The sequence below is a fragment of the Schistocerca piceifrons genome, chromosome 5 (genome assembly GCF_021461385.2).
Source record: "Schistocerca piceifrons isolate TAMUIC-IGC-003096 chromosome 5, iqSchPice1.1, whole genome shotgun sequence".
NCBI lineage: Eukaryota > Metazoa > Arthropoda > Insecta > Orthoptera > Acrididae > Schistocerca > Schistocerca piceifrons.
In genome coordinates, this window is record NC_060142.1 from 691,911,532 (window position 1) to 691,928,907 (window position 17,376).

Here is a 17,376-nt window from a genome sequence, read left to right on the forward strand (position 1 = left end):
TTGTGTACGCGATACTACCGCCATCTGTAAATGTGCATATAACTATCCCATGGCTTCTGTCATGTCAGTGTATGTCAGATATTGACATGCTGCGAATGTGCATGAAAGCTTCAGGCCCCGCTATTTTGTCTGCTGTAACAGGGCATTTTAAGGGTGTGGGGATTTTTAAAAATATACAGCTAATTCTTCAATGAAGTGGTCCTGGAATAGAATAAATCTGATTGCTGCATTACAAAACGTAATTAAAATTATCAGTATGATTAAAATTTGTATACTTGATGATCATTTCTGTAGCATGTCTTCAATTCTCTTTAGTTCAATACTGGAGTAGACACAACGACGATGATGAGTGATAGCACTTTCCCTGAGCATGAGGCATGCAGAATGGGATTCGTGGGATCTCATCTGCAATCGATGATCGTTCACCATGCCTTTTGGGGGGAAGGGAATAGGGACTTTCGTCTTAAGGCTTGGGAGACTCAGTTGACTATTTGTGCGTCTTATTGCCATCATGGTGTTGAGCTCGAAGTCAACTGTTATAATTAGCACTGTTGTGTTTAATAATGTGTGTATACGTTATCTGTGCTGTACATCAGCTAGTAATCAACCGAATACAACAAAATAATTTATTAGTAGTTTTCATTTGTTTTCAGTTATATCTGAGTCGTTCTGAACAATGTTCTTAGTGATAAAGTCTTTGTTTCCGAGAATTAGCCGTGCATAACTAAATAGAGGGCCTTACTGGTGTTTGAACTGTCACGAGAACTCAGCGTTACTCGATCTAGCGCTTTGTTCATAATGGTGCGACAGCGTAGTAATTAAAAATATGGAAATTAACAGAATCTTCCGTCGGTTCTTGGTAGAACAACATTATAATAAATGAAAAGCACCAGTTTGCTTTTGTTCTACAATATTACTTTTATTGTAAACCGGGTTTCGGCTTACAAGGCCATCTTCAGACATTTACTGAGTATTATCACCAAAGAAGTTAAATGTTAGCAGACAACATTGGAAGAGAAGTAACACATCTAGACTGACGTAGAAACATACAGTAAGTAACATCTTTGCAATGAAAAAGTAAAAACTGAACTGTACGTGAATAACAATGGAGTAGACAGGAAAACTTTTAGCACAAAATAGGAATAGCATACCTGCATAACAGTTTCTATTAATAAACAAAACTAATAAAATAAAATTAGTACTAGACAAGGCTTCATCAGGAGGTATGAAACATGGTATTTACATTGATAACTGTCTCTTCTTTTAATTTGTAGTGTATCACTCTCCATGTTATTCCATTGTTATTCATGTACAGTTCAGTTTTTACTTTTTCATTGCAAAGATGTTACTTACTGTATGTTTCTACATCAGACTAGATGTGTTACTTCTCTTCCAATGTTGTCTGCCAACATTTAACGTCTTTGGTGATAATACTCAGTAAATGTCTGAAGATGGCCTTGTAAGCCGAAAACCGGTTTACAATAAAAGTAATATTGTAGAACAAAAGCAAACTGGTGCTTTTCATTTATTAAAAATATGGATGTTGATAACGCCGATGTGCAAGTATGTTAGTAATGATTTTATTGAACTTTCTGCTGCCTCCGTTCATAAGTGAGTTGTTGCTGCTTTTAATATGTTCTGTGGATCTGTTATTTCTGCGTAATCTCTAGGTGAAGGATTCTTAGGCTGCTGATTTGAGATACTTGGTTATTTCTTGATACGTAACATATTTCTACATTTTTCGCCATACTTAATTTTAAATGAGAAAGAAAGGTAACGCTAATATTTGGATAAGCACTTTATTGGTTAAACAGAGGTGGAGAACTTTGTGCTAGAGCTACATGGCGGTGCTAGTGTCTTTCTGGAAGTGACGACTATTCGGCGTTCAACTCCCTCAGCACCATGAAGTACGAGAAGGAAGCGTTCATCAGCTGCAACAAACACAATTACACAGCTAATTAGACACGCCTGCTTATGCTCCAATATTTACAACAACAACAAAATATAGGCCAGAGTCGGCATCCATATTCATCCGGATTGGTGACAGATTCATGTTACAAAATAAACCAACACTTCCGCCACTCTTGCAAGCCCCCTTCATCAGGTAGGCCGTACGTCCTACATTATGACACTCACGTACTCATACAGCCCCTGTGTCATTCGCTCAAACCGTCATAAATCAGTATTCATATTACTGTTAATTATTTAATGGTTATTTCTCTCTGAAAATCACAAATATCCAACTTTGTGGCATTCATATTTACAAATAAAAGCATAGACAACCAATTAAATAAATAAGCGAAAAAGTAAAGACCAGTGTCCAGGTTTTCATCTACATCTACATCTACATGACTACTCTGCAATTCACATTTAAGTGCTTGGCAGAGGGTTCATCGAACCACAATCATACTATCTCTCTACCATTCCACTCCTGAACAGCGCGCGGGAAAAACGAACACCTAAACCTTTCAGTTCGAGCTCTGATTTCTCTTATTTTATTTTGATGAACATTCCTACCTATGTAGGTTGGGCTCAACAAAATATTTTCGCATTCGGAAGAGAAAGTTGGTGACTGAAATTTCGTAAATAGATCTCGCCGCGACGAAAAACGTCTTTGCTTTAATGACTTCCATCCCAACTCGCGTATCATATCTGCCACACTCTCTCCCCTATTACGTGATAATACAAAACGAGCTGCCCTTTTTTGCACCCTTTCGATGTCCTCCGTCAATCTCACCTGGTAAGGATTCCACACCGCGGAGCAATATTCTAACAGAGGACGAACGAGTGTAGTGTAAGCTGTCTCTTTAGTGGACTTGTTGCATCTTCTAAGTGTCCTGCCAATGAAACGTAACCTTTGGCTCGCCCTCCCCACAATATTATATATGTGGTCTTTCCAACTGAAGTTGTTCGTAATTTTAACACCCAGGTACTTAGTTGAATTGACAGCCTTGAGAATTGTACTATTTATCGAGTAATCGAATTCCAACGGATTTCTTTTGGAACTCATGTGGATCACCTCACACTTTTCGTTATTTAGCATCAACTGCCACCTGCCACACCATACAACAATCTTTTCTAAATCGCTTTGCAACTGATACTGGTCTTCGGATGACCTTACTAGACGGTAAATTACAGCATCATCTGCGAACAACCTAAGAGAACTGCTCAGATTGTCACCCAGGTCATTTATATAGATCGGGAACAGCAGAGGTCCCAGGACGCTTCCCTGGGGAACACCTGATATCACTTCAGTTTTACTCGATGATTTGCCGTCTCTTACTACGAACTGCGATCTTCCTGACAGAAAATCACGAATCCAGTCGCACAACTGAGACGATACCCCATAGGCCCGCAGTTTGATTAGAAGTCGCTTGTGAGGAACGGTGTCAAAAGCTTTCCGGAAATCTAGAAATACGGAATCAACTTGAGATCCCCTGTCGATAGCGGCCATTAATTCGTGCGAATAAAGAGCTAGCTGCGTTGCACAAGAACGATGTTTTCTGAAACCATGCTGATTACGTATCAATAGATCGTTCCCTTCGTGGTGATTCATAATGTTTGAATACAATATATGCTCCAAAACCCTACTGCAAACCGACGTCAATGATATAGGTCTGTAGTTCGATAGATTACTCCTACTACCCTTCTTAAACACTGGTGCGACCTGCGCAATTTTCCAATCTGTAGGTACAGATCTATCGGTGAGCGAGCGGTTGTATATGATTGCTAAGTATGCTGCTATTTTATCAGCGTAATCTGAAAGGAACCTAATCGGTATACAGTCTGGACCTGAAGACTTGCCCGTATCAAGCGATTTGAGTTGCTTTGCAACCCCTAAGGTATCTACTTCTAAGAGACTCATGCTAGCAGCTGTTCGTGTTTCAAATTCTGGAACATTACATTCGTCTTCCCTGGTGAAGGAATTTCGGAAAACTGCGTTCAATAACTCCGCTTTAGCGGCACGGTCGTCGGTAACAGTACCATCGGCACTGCGCAGTGAAGGTATTGACTGCGTCCTGCCGCTTGTGTACTTTACATACGACCATAATTTCTTCGGATTTTCTACCAAATTTCGAGACAATGTTTCGTTGTGGAACCTATTAAAGGCATCTCGCATTGAAGTCCGTGCCAAATTTCGCGCGTCTGTAAATTTTAGCCAATCTTCGGGATTTCGCGTTCTTCTGAACTTCGCATGCTTTTTCCGTTGCCTCTGGAACAGCGTTCGGACCTGTTTTGTGTACCATGGGGGATCAGTTCCATCTCTTTATGAGGTATGAATCTCTCAATTGCTGTTGCTACTATATCTTTGAATTTGAGCCACATCTCGTCTACATTTGCATAGTCAGTTCGGAAGGAATGGAGATTGTCTCTTAGGAAGGCTTCTAGTGACACTTTATCCGCTTTTTTAAATAAAATTATTTTGCGTTTGTTTCTGGTGGATTTGGAAGAAACGGTATTGAGCCTAGCTACAACGACCTTGTGATCACTAATCCCTGTATCAGTCATGATGCTCTCTATTAGTTCTGGATTGTTTGTGGCTAAGAGGTCAAGTATGTTTTCGCAACCATTTACAATTCGCGTGGGTTCGTGGACTAACTGCTCGAAATAATTTTCGGAGAAAGCATTTAGGACAATCTCAGAAGATGTTTTCTGCCTACCACCGGTTTTGAACAAGTATTTTTGCCAACATATCGAGGGAAGGTCGAAGTCACCACCAACTATAACCGTATGAGTGGGGTATTTATTTGTTACGAGACTCAAATTTTCTATGAACTGTTCAGCAACTATATCATCGGAGTCTGGGGGTCGGTAGAAGGAGCCAATTATTAACTTAGTTCGGCTGTTAAGTATAACCTCCACCCATACCAATTCGCATGGAGTATCTACTTCGACTTCACGACAAGATAAACCACTACTGACAGACACAAATACTCCCCCACCAATGCTACCTAATCTATCTTTCCTGAACACGGTCTGAGACTTCGTAAAAATTTCTGGAGAACTTATTTCAGGCTTTAGCCAGCTTTCTGTACCTATAACGATTTCAGCTTCTGTGCTTTCTATTAGCGCTTGAAGCTCAGGGACTTTCCCAGCACAACTACAACAATTTACAACTACAATTCCGACTGTTCCTTGATACAAGCACGTCCTGTATTTGCCATGCACCCTTTGAGATTGCAGCCCACCCCGTACTTTCCCGAGGCCTTCTAACCTAAAAAACCGCCCAGTCCACGCCACACAGCCTCCGCTACCCGTGTAGCCGCCAGCTGAGTGTAATGAATTCCTGACCTATTCAGCGGAACCCGAAACCCCACCACCCTATGGCGCAAGTCAAGTTTTCCAGCCAATTGGTTGTTTTGGAGCTTCCCTGATTCGTTTCTTATAGCAGAGCCAAAGCAAGCAAGGTACAGTCCTATAGGCTATGTGGCACCGCATGCGCTACTTCACTGCAGAAAAAAATCTTGGAGAGTTTCACCAAATATAGTTGTAATGAGTGGCTGTTGCTCTTCCTGCGTCACATCTGACGTGGTCGAATTTGTGCCTGGTGACACAAGTAATACTGAAACCCGGAAAAGTTGTGCAGTCGGGGATTTACATTACGGTATTTTTTCGAATCTGACGCCTCTAAAGCTTTAATTCACACATACAAGTCTAAAATACAAGTATACATGCTACAATTACTGGTGTATTATTACTACAAGATGAATCATGAGCGCAGGATTGCTAACTAGCGCTCTTAAGAACTAAAAGTTGATTTTTAATTCCCGTTACGTATACAGAAATGCCTCTTAATTTAAACACTCGCGTAATGAACACTGAAAAGCCAAAGAAACTTGTACACCCGCCTAATATCCCGCAGAGCCCCAGCGAGCACGCAGAAGTGTCACAACACGATGTGGCATTGACTCGACTAATGTCGGAAGTAGTGCTGGAGGGAACTGACACCATGAATCCTGCAGGGCTGTCCGTAAATCCGCAAGAGTACGACGGGATGGAGATCTCTTCTGAACAGCACGTTGCAAGGCAACCCAGATATGCTCAGTAATGTTCATGTCTGGGGAGTTTGGTGGGCAGCGGAAGTGTTTAAACTCATAAGAGTATTCCTGGAGCCACTCTGCAGCAAATCTGGACGTGTGGGATGTCGCATTGTCCTGCTGGAATTGCCCAAGTCAGGCCCAATGGACAATGGACATGAATGGATGCAAGTGTTCAGACGGGATGCTTACGTACACGTCACCTGTCAGAGTCGTGTCTAGACGTATCAGGGGTCGCATATCACTCCAACTGCACACGCCCCACACCGTTACAGAGCCTCCACCAGGTTGAACAGTCCCCTGCTAATATGTAGAGTCCCTGGATTCATGAGGTTGTCTCCATACCCGTGCACGTCCAACCGCTCGATACAGTTTGAAACGAGACTCGTCCGACCAGACAACATGTTTCCAGTCATCAACAGTCCAATGACGGTGTTGACGGGCCCAGGCGAGGCGTAAAGCTTTGTGTCATGCAGGCATCAAGTATACACTAGTAGGACTTCGGTTCCGAAAGCCCATATCGATTTATTTATTTATCGTATCCAGGACATCACCATTTTACAAAAAAAAAAAAAAAAAAAAAAAAAAAAAAAAATTATATTACAATGCAAGAGAAGCAGTTATAATACAATAATACATGGTTATAAGGTAAATTAACTACAATAATATAGAAAAGTATGTAACATATAATGATAAGTGCTAAGAATGCGAAACAGAGCGATTTTCATATCCCACGTGAAGCCCAATACACTGCAGCTTGAATAGCCTTGTCATTTGCTTCAAATAGGCCTTGAGTCCAACACGGGTTGTTTAGTTTCCTGCAGACCAGTAGGTGTTGTGGGCCCATATCGATGATGTTTCGTTGAATGGTTCACACGCTGACACTTGTTGATCGCCAACATTGAAATCAGCAGCAATTTGCGGAAGGGTTGCACTTGAGTCACGTTGAACGATTCTCTTCAGTCGTCGTTGGTCCCGTTCTTGCACGATCTCTTTCCGGCCGCAGAGCCGACCGCTGTGGCCAAGCGGTTCTAGGGCTTCAGTCCGGAACCGCGCTGCTGCTATGGTTGCAGGTTCTAATCCTGCCTCGGGCATGGATGTGTGTGATGTCCTTAGGTTAGTTAGATTCAAGTAGTTCTAAGTCTAGGGGTCTGATGGCATCAGATGTTAAGTCCCATAGTGCTTAGAGCCATTTGAACACTACTTTTTCTCTCTATTAATGAAGAATACCGCACTGAGGACGCAGTGCTATCAGCACTGGCTCGCTAGCTATGTGGTAATGCTTTGCCACTGCCTTGTACATTCTGTCTCGCTGACTTATTTTCATCGCTGAGCCTGATTTAGCTATATAACTGATCAGATTATATTGGGACATTGAGGTATTTTTCAAAAGCAATTCTTATGTCCGAAAATGATTTTATCCATTGTCTTTATAATCTAATTTGGAACACGAATGAAACTAAAAAAAGTACACAAAATACACAAAAAATGAGGCCAGACACACAATTAACCAGTTACAAAATTTCAACTGAGTGCATACTGCACGAAAATTAAGACGTTTTAAATCTGAGGCTATGGTGAAGTCATTTTCTTTTCTATATCCTTCCTCTTAGGAAAGTGAGCAATGTGGCACAGTGTTATAAACATTAGATTTTCTTTCAGGAGGATTGGGATTTAATCTCTATCTGGCGAGCTAGATTTAAGGTTTCTGCTCACAATGAATACCATCATGATTCTTTGAAAAAAGACGAAATTGAGTTCCATCCTCATCCTTGTCCATTCTGTATCTACAAACATAGTGCCGGCCGGTGTGTGGCCGAGGGGTTCTAGGCGCTTCTGCCTGGAACCGCGCGACCGCTATGGTCGCAGGTTCGAATCCTGCCTCAGACATGGATGTGTGTGATGTCCTTAGGTTAGCTAGGTTTAAGTAGTTCTAAGTCCTAAGGGACTGATGACCTCAGATGTTAAGGCCCATAGTACTCACATCCAATTCAACCATTTACTAACATACTCTGGAAAACAACTGTGAAGTGCACGGCGGGAAGTACTTTCCATTGTACCACATATTGGGATTTCTTCCCGTTCGACTCGTGTATGGAGCGCAGGAAGATTGACTGCTCAGATGCCTGTGAGCATTTAGCAATTACTCTAATCTAGTCTTCAGAGCCCTTCAACAACGATACACATGACTCTGCAGAATACTCAGCGAGGCATACAGGACGTAAAACAATTATTGCAATAAGACATATACAGAATAGTTACACAAAAATTAATAACAAACGAAGAAATAGGTACATTAAATTGTATAAAATAACTTATGGAGATTGCATTTCATAAAGATATATATGTAGCCGAAAAAAAAATTATAATCGACTGTGAGAACATCGATGGCCATCAGTGGGTATTTGATGAAAACTCGTAGATCGTATGTCAGTCAGGAGGGTGGCTAACTTACGCGACAATGGTTCCCATGGAGACGGCATTAAGGTATCGATAAGCACCATCCAGCAGAAGACGATTTCAGAGCTGCGAAAGCATGTGGATGTCAAAAACGCTCTGGCATGCAGGCAGACTTGTAGAAATGCACGACAGGTATTGTAGAACGCTCCTAGATCGTAGTACCAGTGCAAATACTGCTTAAGCGATGCCGTTGTTTACCACGGAAGCGACTTAGAAGTGTCGAAACGCACGTTTTAGCGGAAGAAAATTTCATAGCTGCGACTGTAACGACCTGATACAGAATACTGGTATGCAAGTAAGACAGCAGTAGCGTTGTATGTCGGATCTCCAAGATGACCGTGACCAAGAGACGAACAAGATAACAAGTAAAATAGGTTACATCAAAAGAAGCTATGACACAAATATCATGAACCTATCAGGGTAGTCAAAATATGAAACAAGAAGCATAGGTAGTCAAAATTTAGAAAATGCTGTAGATATAATTGCTTAGAGCCAAGAAAAAATCCATAAAATTACAACAAACATGGAATTAAAATTATTGTTGGGTGGAGAAATAAAAAAAAATGATGATAGAAACGAACATAAGGGCAAATCTGATGATCTTGTTGTAGGCTTGCTATAGAATGCGTTTTCCCTTCTTTCTGTTTTTATTGCTCTTTTTATTTCTCGAAATAATAATTTTAATTTCATGTTAGTTGATACTTTACAGAATTTTTCATGTCTGTAAATGACTATATTCAGTTTTTTTTTTAAAATTTAGACTGCTTATGCTTTTTGTTTTACATTTATGAGTATCTCAATTGGTCACGATGTTTAGTGTCGTAGTGTTTCATTGATGTAACTTGTCTTTGCGCGCATCTGACATTATGTGCGCACATTTCATTTAGTTTCATGGAATATTCGTGATTCCAAACAACTTTGTTTGCAGTATCTTTTAGATTTTCATTTACTAAGCTTTTTGTTTCATATTTGGAGTACCTTTATGGGTCCATGACTTTTGTGTCATAGCATTCTTTTGATGTAACGCATTTCCATACACTGGATATCAAAGTACGCCTGTTTTACTTGGTATTTTGTTGGACACTTGGTCACAGTCATCTGAGGGATGTGACATACAGCGCTACTGTTGTCTTACCTGCATACCAGAATTCTGTATTAGCTAGTCGCTCTTGCAGCTTTGGAATCGTCTTCCGTCAAAACCTGCATATCGACACTTCCAAGCCGCTTCCATGCAAAACAGTGGCATCAATCAAGCAGCATTTTCACTGGCACTACGATCTAGGAGCATTCTGCAATACGTGATATGCAATTTCTACAAGCGTGCCTGCATGCCAATGCATTTTTAAACTCCAGCCGCTGAAATCGTCTTCTGCTGGATGGCGCAAATCGATACCTCAATGTCGTCCCCATGGGACATGCTGACGTCACTTAGCCACTCTCTTTGATGGCAACGACCTACGAGTTTTCGGCAAATACCCACAGACGGCTATCGATGTTCTCACAGCCGATAGTTATTGGTTACCTCGGCTATATTCAGGGTGTACCATTTATTTTGACCACCCTAAATAATTGTTTGTCCAGACGCTAACTACAAAATGTTTCAAGCAAATATTCTTTAGCCGTCAGGGGGACATCAATCAGTATGATTGCCTTCGTTGTAGCTTTGTATTTTACAAAGATATGAACAGCGGTATGACTTTTTTAAATGGCAGCCTATATATTTGATTCGGTTCTTCACTTCCTCTCCTAAAGACCTATCCAGAAATGTATCACATTGTACCATTCACTGGAACACAACGTTATTAATTACATAACACAACATGACGTTGACGCTCGCAGTGCTTAGTGCAGCTACTCGGGGTAATGGAACACATCCACGTGATGACGTTGACAGAGGACAAATGTAAACATAAGTAGAATGCACACCCGCCATTCCGTCAACCATCGTCAGTTACAGAGTGTGCGGGTGGAATTTACACCAACGAAGAGAAAGTAGAAATGATACTCATCTACGGGGAATGTAAGTTAGCAGAACGGTATTTGCAATACTATTTTCCTAAGTACGGGTTCATTTGATACAATAGTTTAGTCCTTTTAAATACTGTTGTGTAGAGTAGGCATACAGCAGAGGCTGTCCTTCCTAGAAACTGCATCAACATAACGTTTCTTTTATTGTTGGCCGGCCGGTGTGGCCGAGCGGTTCTAGGCGCTTCAGTCCGGAACCACGCGGGTACTACGGTCGCAGGTTCGAATCCTGCCTCGGGCATGGATGTGTGTGATGTCCTTAGGTTAGTTAGGTTTAAGTAGTTCTAAGTTCGAGGGGACTGATGACCTCAGATGTTCAGTCCCTTAGTGCTTAGAGCCATTTGAACCAAGAGTAGTCATACAGTGAAGGCTGCCCTTCCTACAAACTGCGTCGACATAACATTTCTTTTATTGTTGTTGAAGGTAGGCGAAATGCTACGCAGGCAGCGGAACTGTACAGAGAGCGATATCCTGACAAGAACCCACCTTCCCGACGGGTGTTTTCTCGTCTTGCTGCGACGCTTCAGGAAAGGGGAAGTTTCAACTCACGACAACGCAATCGTCGTAGCACTCGCACAGACGAAGATGCCGAAGTTACTGTTCTCGCTTCCGTTACTATGAATCCACATGTTAGCACACGACAGCTAGAACACGAGACTGGCATTCCTAAAACCAGTGTACATCGTATTCTTACACGTCACCTTTTCCATCGTTACCATGTACACCTACATCAAGAATTGCATGGGAATGATTTTCAGAGTCGTGTACAGTTCTGTCAGTGGGCACAGCAGCAAATCCTCGACAACCCGAACTCTTCTCCAATGTTCGATTTACCGATGAATGTTCCTTCTCAAACAGAGGACAGGTATATACAAGGAACATGCATTATTGGTCCAGCGACAACCCACGATTGCTTAGACAGGTGGAACATCAGCATCTATAGAGAGTTAGCGTCGGGTGTGGGACGCTTGGTACTGCAATTATTGGCCCTTATTTCATCAGTGGTAGTCTAAACGGCACAGCGTATGCCAACTTCCTCAGACGAATTCTTCCTCCTCTTGTGGATGAAGTGCCGCTAAAAACCAGAATGCTTTGTGGTATCAACACGATGGAGGTCCAGCACATAATGACTTGCGTGAACATCGTGTTCTGAACCGAAGGTATCCTGCCAGATGGATTGGTCGAGGAGGAAAAGTTACTTGGCCTGATTTAAATCCTCTGGACTTTTTTCTTTGGGGGTGCATTAAAGACGTTGTTTATCGCGATATTCCAACAACTTCAGAGGACATGCAGGAACGTATAGTGCTTGCTTGTAATTCTCTTCAGCAGGCAACACTGGAAGCGGTAAATAATTCTTTCATTCAACGAGTGCACCAGTGTATCGGTGTCCATGGTCACCACTTTGAGCAGCTTTGAATGTTCTACTCATGGGCAATGGTACAGGAGAGTCAAAGTCAATTTTGTGTAATGTTTTTACTTGGTTTTCATTTGTTTTCTGACAACTCCAGCAAGTGGACGAGTTTGTGATCCCGGGCTCAAAGTCAATGTTGGTTCAAATGGCTCTGAGCACTATGGGACTTAACATCTGAGGTCTTCAGTCCCCTAGAACTTAGAACTACTTAAACCTAACTAACCTAAGGACATCACACACATCCATGCCCGAGGCAGGATTCGAACCTGCAGTCGCGCGGTTCCGGACTGAAGCGCCTAGAACCGCTGAGCCACCGTGGCCGGCGTCAATGCTGTGTTATGTAATAAATAACGTTGTGTTTCAGTGAATGGTACACTGTGATACATTTTTAATTAGGTCTTTAGGAGAGGAAATGAATTATCAAATAAAATACACAGGGTGGCATTTACAAAAGTCACCTACCGCTGTTCATATCTTTGTAAAAGACAAACTACAACGAAGGCAATCATGCTGATTGACGACTAAAGAATATTTGCTGAACCATTTTGTAATTTGCATCTGGACAAACAGTTATTTAGGGTTGTTGTTGTTGTGGTCTTCAGTCCTGAGACTGGTTTGATGCAGCTCTCCATGCCACTCTATCCTGTGCAAGCTTTTTCATCTCCCAGTACCTACTGCAACCTACATCCTTCTGAATCTGCTTAGTGTATTCATCTCTTGGTCTCCCTCTACGATTTTTACCCTCCACGCTGCCCTCCAATACTAAATTGGTGATCCCTTGATGCCTCAGAACATGTCCTACCAACCGATCCCTTCTTCTGGTCAAGTTGTGCCACAAACTTCTCTTCTCCCCTATCCTATTCAATACTTCCTCATTAGTTATGTGATCTACCCATCTAATCTTCAGCATTCTTCTGTAGCACCACATTTCGAAAGCTTCTATTCTCTTCTTGTCCAAACTATTCATCGTCCATGTTTCACTTCCATACATGGCTACACTCCATACGAATACTTCCAGAAATGACTTCCTGACACTTAAATGTATACTCGATGTTAACAAATTTCTCTTCTTCAGAAACGCTTTCCTTGCCATTGCCAGCCTACATTTTATATCCTCTCTACTTCGACCATCATCAGTTATTTTGCTCCCCAAATAGCAAAACTCCTTTACTACTTTAAGTGCCTCATTTCCTAATCTAATTCCCTCAGCATCACCCGACTTAATTAGACTACATTCCATTATCCTTGTTTTGCTTTTGTTGATGTTCATCTTATATCCTCCTTTCAAGACACTGTCCATTCCATTCAACTGCTCTTCCAAGTCCTTTGCTGTCTCTGACAGAATTACAATGTCATCGGCGAACCTCAAAGTTTTTATTTCTTCTCCATGAATTTTAATACCTACCCCGTATTTTTCTTTTGTTTCCTTTACTGCTTGCTCAATATACAGATTGAACAATATCGGGGAGAGGCTACAACCCTGTCTTACTCCCTTCTCAACCACTGCTTCCCTTTCATGTCCCTGGACTCTTATAACTGCCATCTGGTTTCTGTACAAATTGTAAATAGCCTTTCGCTCCCTGTATTTTACCCCTGCCACCTTCAGAATTTGAAAGAGAGTATTCCAGTCAACATTGTCAAAAGCTTTCTCTAAGTTTACAAATGCTAGAAACGTAGGTTTGCCTTTCCTTAATCTTTCTTCTAAGATAAGTCGTAAGGTCAGTATTGCCTCACGTGTTCCAGTGTTTCTACGGAATCCAAACTGATCTTCCCCGAGGTTGGCTTCTACTAGTTTTTCCATTCGTCTGTAAAGAATTCGCGTTAGTATTTTGCAGCTGTGACTTATTAAGCTGATAGTTCGGTAATTTTCACATCTGTCAACACCTGCTTTTTTTGGGATTGGAATTATTATATTCTTCTTGAAGTCTGAGGGTATTTCGCCTGTTTCATACATCTTGCTCACCAGATGGTAGAGTTTTGTCAGGACTGGCTCTCCCACGGCCGTCAGTAGTTCCAATGGAATATTGTCTACTCCGGGGGCCTTGTTTCGACTCAGGTCTTTCAGTGCTCTGTCAAACTCTTCACGCAGTATTGTATCTCCCATTTCATCTTCCTCTACATCCTCTTCCATTTCCATAATATTGTCCTCAAGTACATCGCCCTTGTATAGACCCTCTATATACTCCTTCCACCTTTCTGCTTTCCCTGACAAAACTCTACCATCTGGTGAGCAAGATGTATGAAACAGGCGAAATACCCTCAGACTTCAAGAAGAATATAATAATTCCAATCCCAAAAAAAGCAGGTGTTGACAGATGTGAAAATTACCGAACTATCAGCTTAATAAGTCACAGCTGCAAAATACTAACGCGAATTACTTACTTAGAACTGGGTTTCCATCTGAGCTCTTGATATTCATACCAGTCGTTCTCTTATCTCCAAAGGTCTCTTTAATCTTCCTGTAGGCGGTATCTATCTTACCCCTAGTGAGATAGGCCTCTACATCCTTACATTTGTCCTCTAGCCATCCCTGCTTAGCCATTTTGCACTTCCTGTCGATCTCATTTTTGAGACGTTTGTATTCCTTTTTGCCTGTTTCACTTACTGCATTTTTATATTTTCTCCTTTCATCAATTAAATTCAATATTTCTTCTGTTACCCAAGGATTTCTACTAGCCCTCGTCTTTTTACCTACTTGATCCTCTGCTGCCTTCACTACTTCATCCCTTAAAGCTACCCATTCTTCTTCTACTGTATTTATTTCCTCCATTCCTGTCAATTGCTCCCTTATGCTCTCCCTGAATCTCTGTACAACCTCTGGTTCTTTCAGTTTATCCAGGTCCCATCTCCTTAAATTCCCACCTTTTTGCAGTTTCTTCAGTTTTAATCTACAGGTCATAACCAAAAGATTGTGGTCAGAGTCCACATCTGCCCCTGGAAATGTCTTACAATTTAAAACCTGGTTCCTAAATCTCTGTCTTACCATTATATAATCTATCTGATACCTTTTAGTATCTCCAGGGTTCTTCCATGTATACAACCTTCTTTCATGATTCTTAAACCAAGTGTTAGTTATGATTATGTTGTGCTCTGTGCAAAATTCTACCAGGCGGCTTCCTCTTTCATTTCTGTCCCCCAATCCATATTCACCTACTATGTTTCCTTCTCTCCCTTTTCCTACACTCGAATTCCAGTCACCCATGACTATTAAATTTTCGTCTCCCTTCACAATCTGAATAATTTCTTTTATTTCATCATACATTTCTTCAATTTCTTCGTCATCTGCAGAGCTAGTTGGCATATAAACTTGTACTACCGTAGTAGGTGTGGGCTTTGTATCTATCTTGGCCACAATAATGCGTTCACTATGCTGTTTGTAGTAGCTTACCCGCATTCCTATTTTCCTATTCATTATTAAACCTACTCCTGCATTACCCCTATTTGATTTTGTGTTTATAACCCTGTAGTCACCTGACCAGAAGTCTTGTTCCTCCTGCCACCGAACTTCACTAATTCCCACTATATCTAACTTCAACCTATCCATTTCCCTTTTTAAATTTTCTAACCTACCTGCCCGATTAAGGGATCTGACATTCCACGCTCCGATCCGTAGAACGCCAGTTTTCTTTCTCCTGATAACGACATCCTCTTGAGTAGTCCCCGCCCGGAGATCCGAATGGGGGACTATTTTACCTCCGGAATATTTTACCCAAGAGGACGCCATCATCATGTAATCATACAGTAAAGCTGCATGCCCTCGGGAAAAATTACGGCTGTAGTTTCCCCTTGCTTTCAGCCGTTCGCAGTACCAGCACAGCAAGGCCGTTTTGGTTATTGTTACAAGGCCAGATCAGTCAATCATCCAGACTGTTGCCCTTGCAACTACTGAAAAGGCTGCTGCCCCTCTTCAGGAACCACACGTTTGTCTGGCCTCTCAACAGATACCCCTCCGTTGTGGTTGCACCTACGGTACGGCTATCTGTATCGCTGAGGCACGCAAGCCTCCCCACCAACGGCAAGGTCCATTGTTCATGGGGGGGGGTGGTCAAGATAAATGGGACACCCTGTATATCAGGTACTGACGAAATGCTGTCTACGTCTGTTATTTTATGTAATGTGATGTAACTATTTCGCCATTTGTCATTAACTTTCGTGTAACTATTCAGTATATACCTTATTGCAATAACTGTTTTGCGTTCTGTGTGCCTGACTGGCTGACTGGCTATTGCTGACGTAATGCGGTATGCGGTGGGTGGAGCACCGCACATTTAAGCAACAGCTGTGTTCCTCCTCTCATCAGTTGACGTTCGTGGAGCCACAACAACTGATCCGTTTGGTTATATACCATGTAATTTGCGTGTTACTACTATTATCAGACTTCCCTCTGAAACCGTGTTGTATTTACATTTGTGTATAAATGGTCTGAAGATGGACGCATTTCGACTGAGACCGGTTATGATTACAAGTAAATATTTTTATGTGGACAAGACCCCTCTTAATCCATTTTAAAAGGTTCATTAGGCTCAACGTAATGTGCAGAGATAGTAACAGAATGTTTTCTTTGGATCCGTGAAGTTCCCGCGCAAAAAGATTATGTGCCAAAGAACTGGTCACAGTGGTAACTCAAAGTTATATATAGAGTGCGGCGAACTAATTGATCTGAATGCGGTATGCGGTGGACGGACGCTGTGAAGGGACGGCGTCGTTCTAGGCGGGAAAGTCTTTTTTTATAATCCTCCTCAGAAGAGACAACGCTTCGGCTGAAGGGACAATGCGCGTTTGTCGTGGAGACCTACTTTTCCCAACGTCCGGTTGGTTGTCGCCGCGCAGTCAATTGTTTCAATGTGTACACTTTCAGGGCAATTGGGGATTTACAAAGAAGAAGAGTGGGGCAATCACGGTCCGTGAGATCACTACAAAACACCGAAACTGTAAGAGTGTAATTTTGGTGAGTTCCTCGGCGCTAAAGACGCTAACAAGCTAATATTTTGAAGAATCATCCTCAGTTGCACAAATTTTCTGGTCTTTACCAGGTTTCGGCTAAATTAATCTAGCCTTCTTCAGAAGCATAACCAACGTAGTTGCCGCTACCAACCGAGCGCGTGGTGAAGAGATGCCGGGGCTGGACTTCACCTAAGTAGTTTTAATTCGTCATGGTACCACGGTACTGTAGGTTTTAATTTTAATGTTGACTGTGCCTTACTCTGGCATGTTACAGTGATTTTATGCTTCTGAAGAAAGCTAGATTAATTTAGCCGAAACCTGGTAAAGACCAGAAAATTTGTGCAACTGAGGCTGATTCTTCAAAATATTAGTCTATCACAGTTGGTGACGGGGCTGCAATATGCTAAAAGTTCTTACTCTAACAAGCAGCTACCTTTCGAATTTCGGACCACTCTGTGAGACAAATTCTTCATGAAGGCCTCCATTTGCACCCATACA

The 17,376-nt window shown here is 41.8% G+C and overlaps 1 protein-coding gene and 1 pseudogene across 1 annotated transcript in view; one reads left to right on the forward strand and one right to left on the reverse strand.

The window, feature by feature from the left end:
• The first annotated feature begins 265 nt into the window (after positions 1 to 265).
• On the forward strand, positions 266 to 462 carry LOC124799712 (annotated as a pseudogene).
• Positions 463 to 1,874: 1,412 nt separating this feature from the next.
• Positions 1,875 to 17,376, reverse strand: part of LOC124799205 (odorant receptor Or2-like) — a 96,563-nt gene continuing 81,061 nt past the window's right edge. Inside the window, exon 7 of the mRNA XM_047262740.1 lies at positions 1,875 to 1,931. Within this exon, the coding sequence (XP_047118696.1) occupies positions 1,875 to 1,931 (57 nt within the window). The remainder of the gene's footprint in view (positions 1,932 to 17,376) is intronic.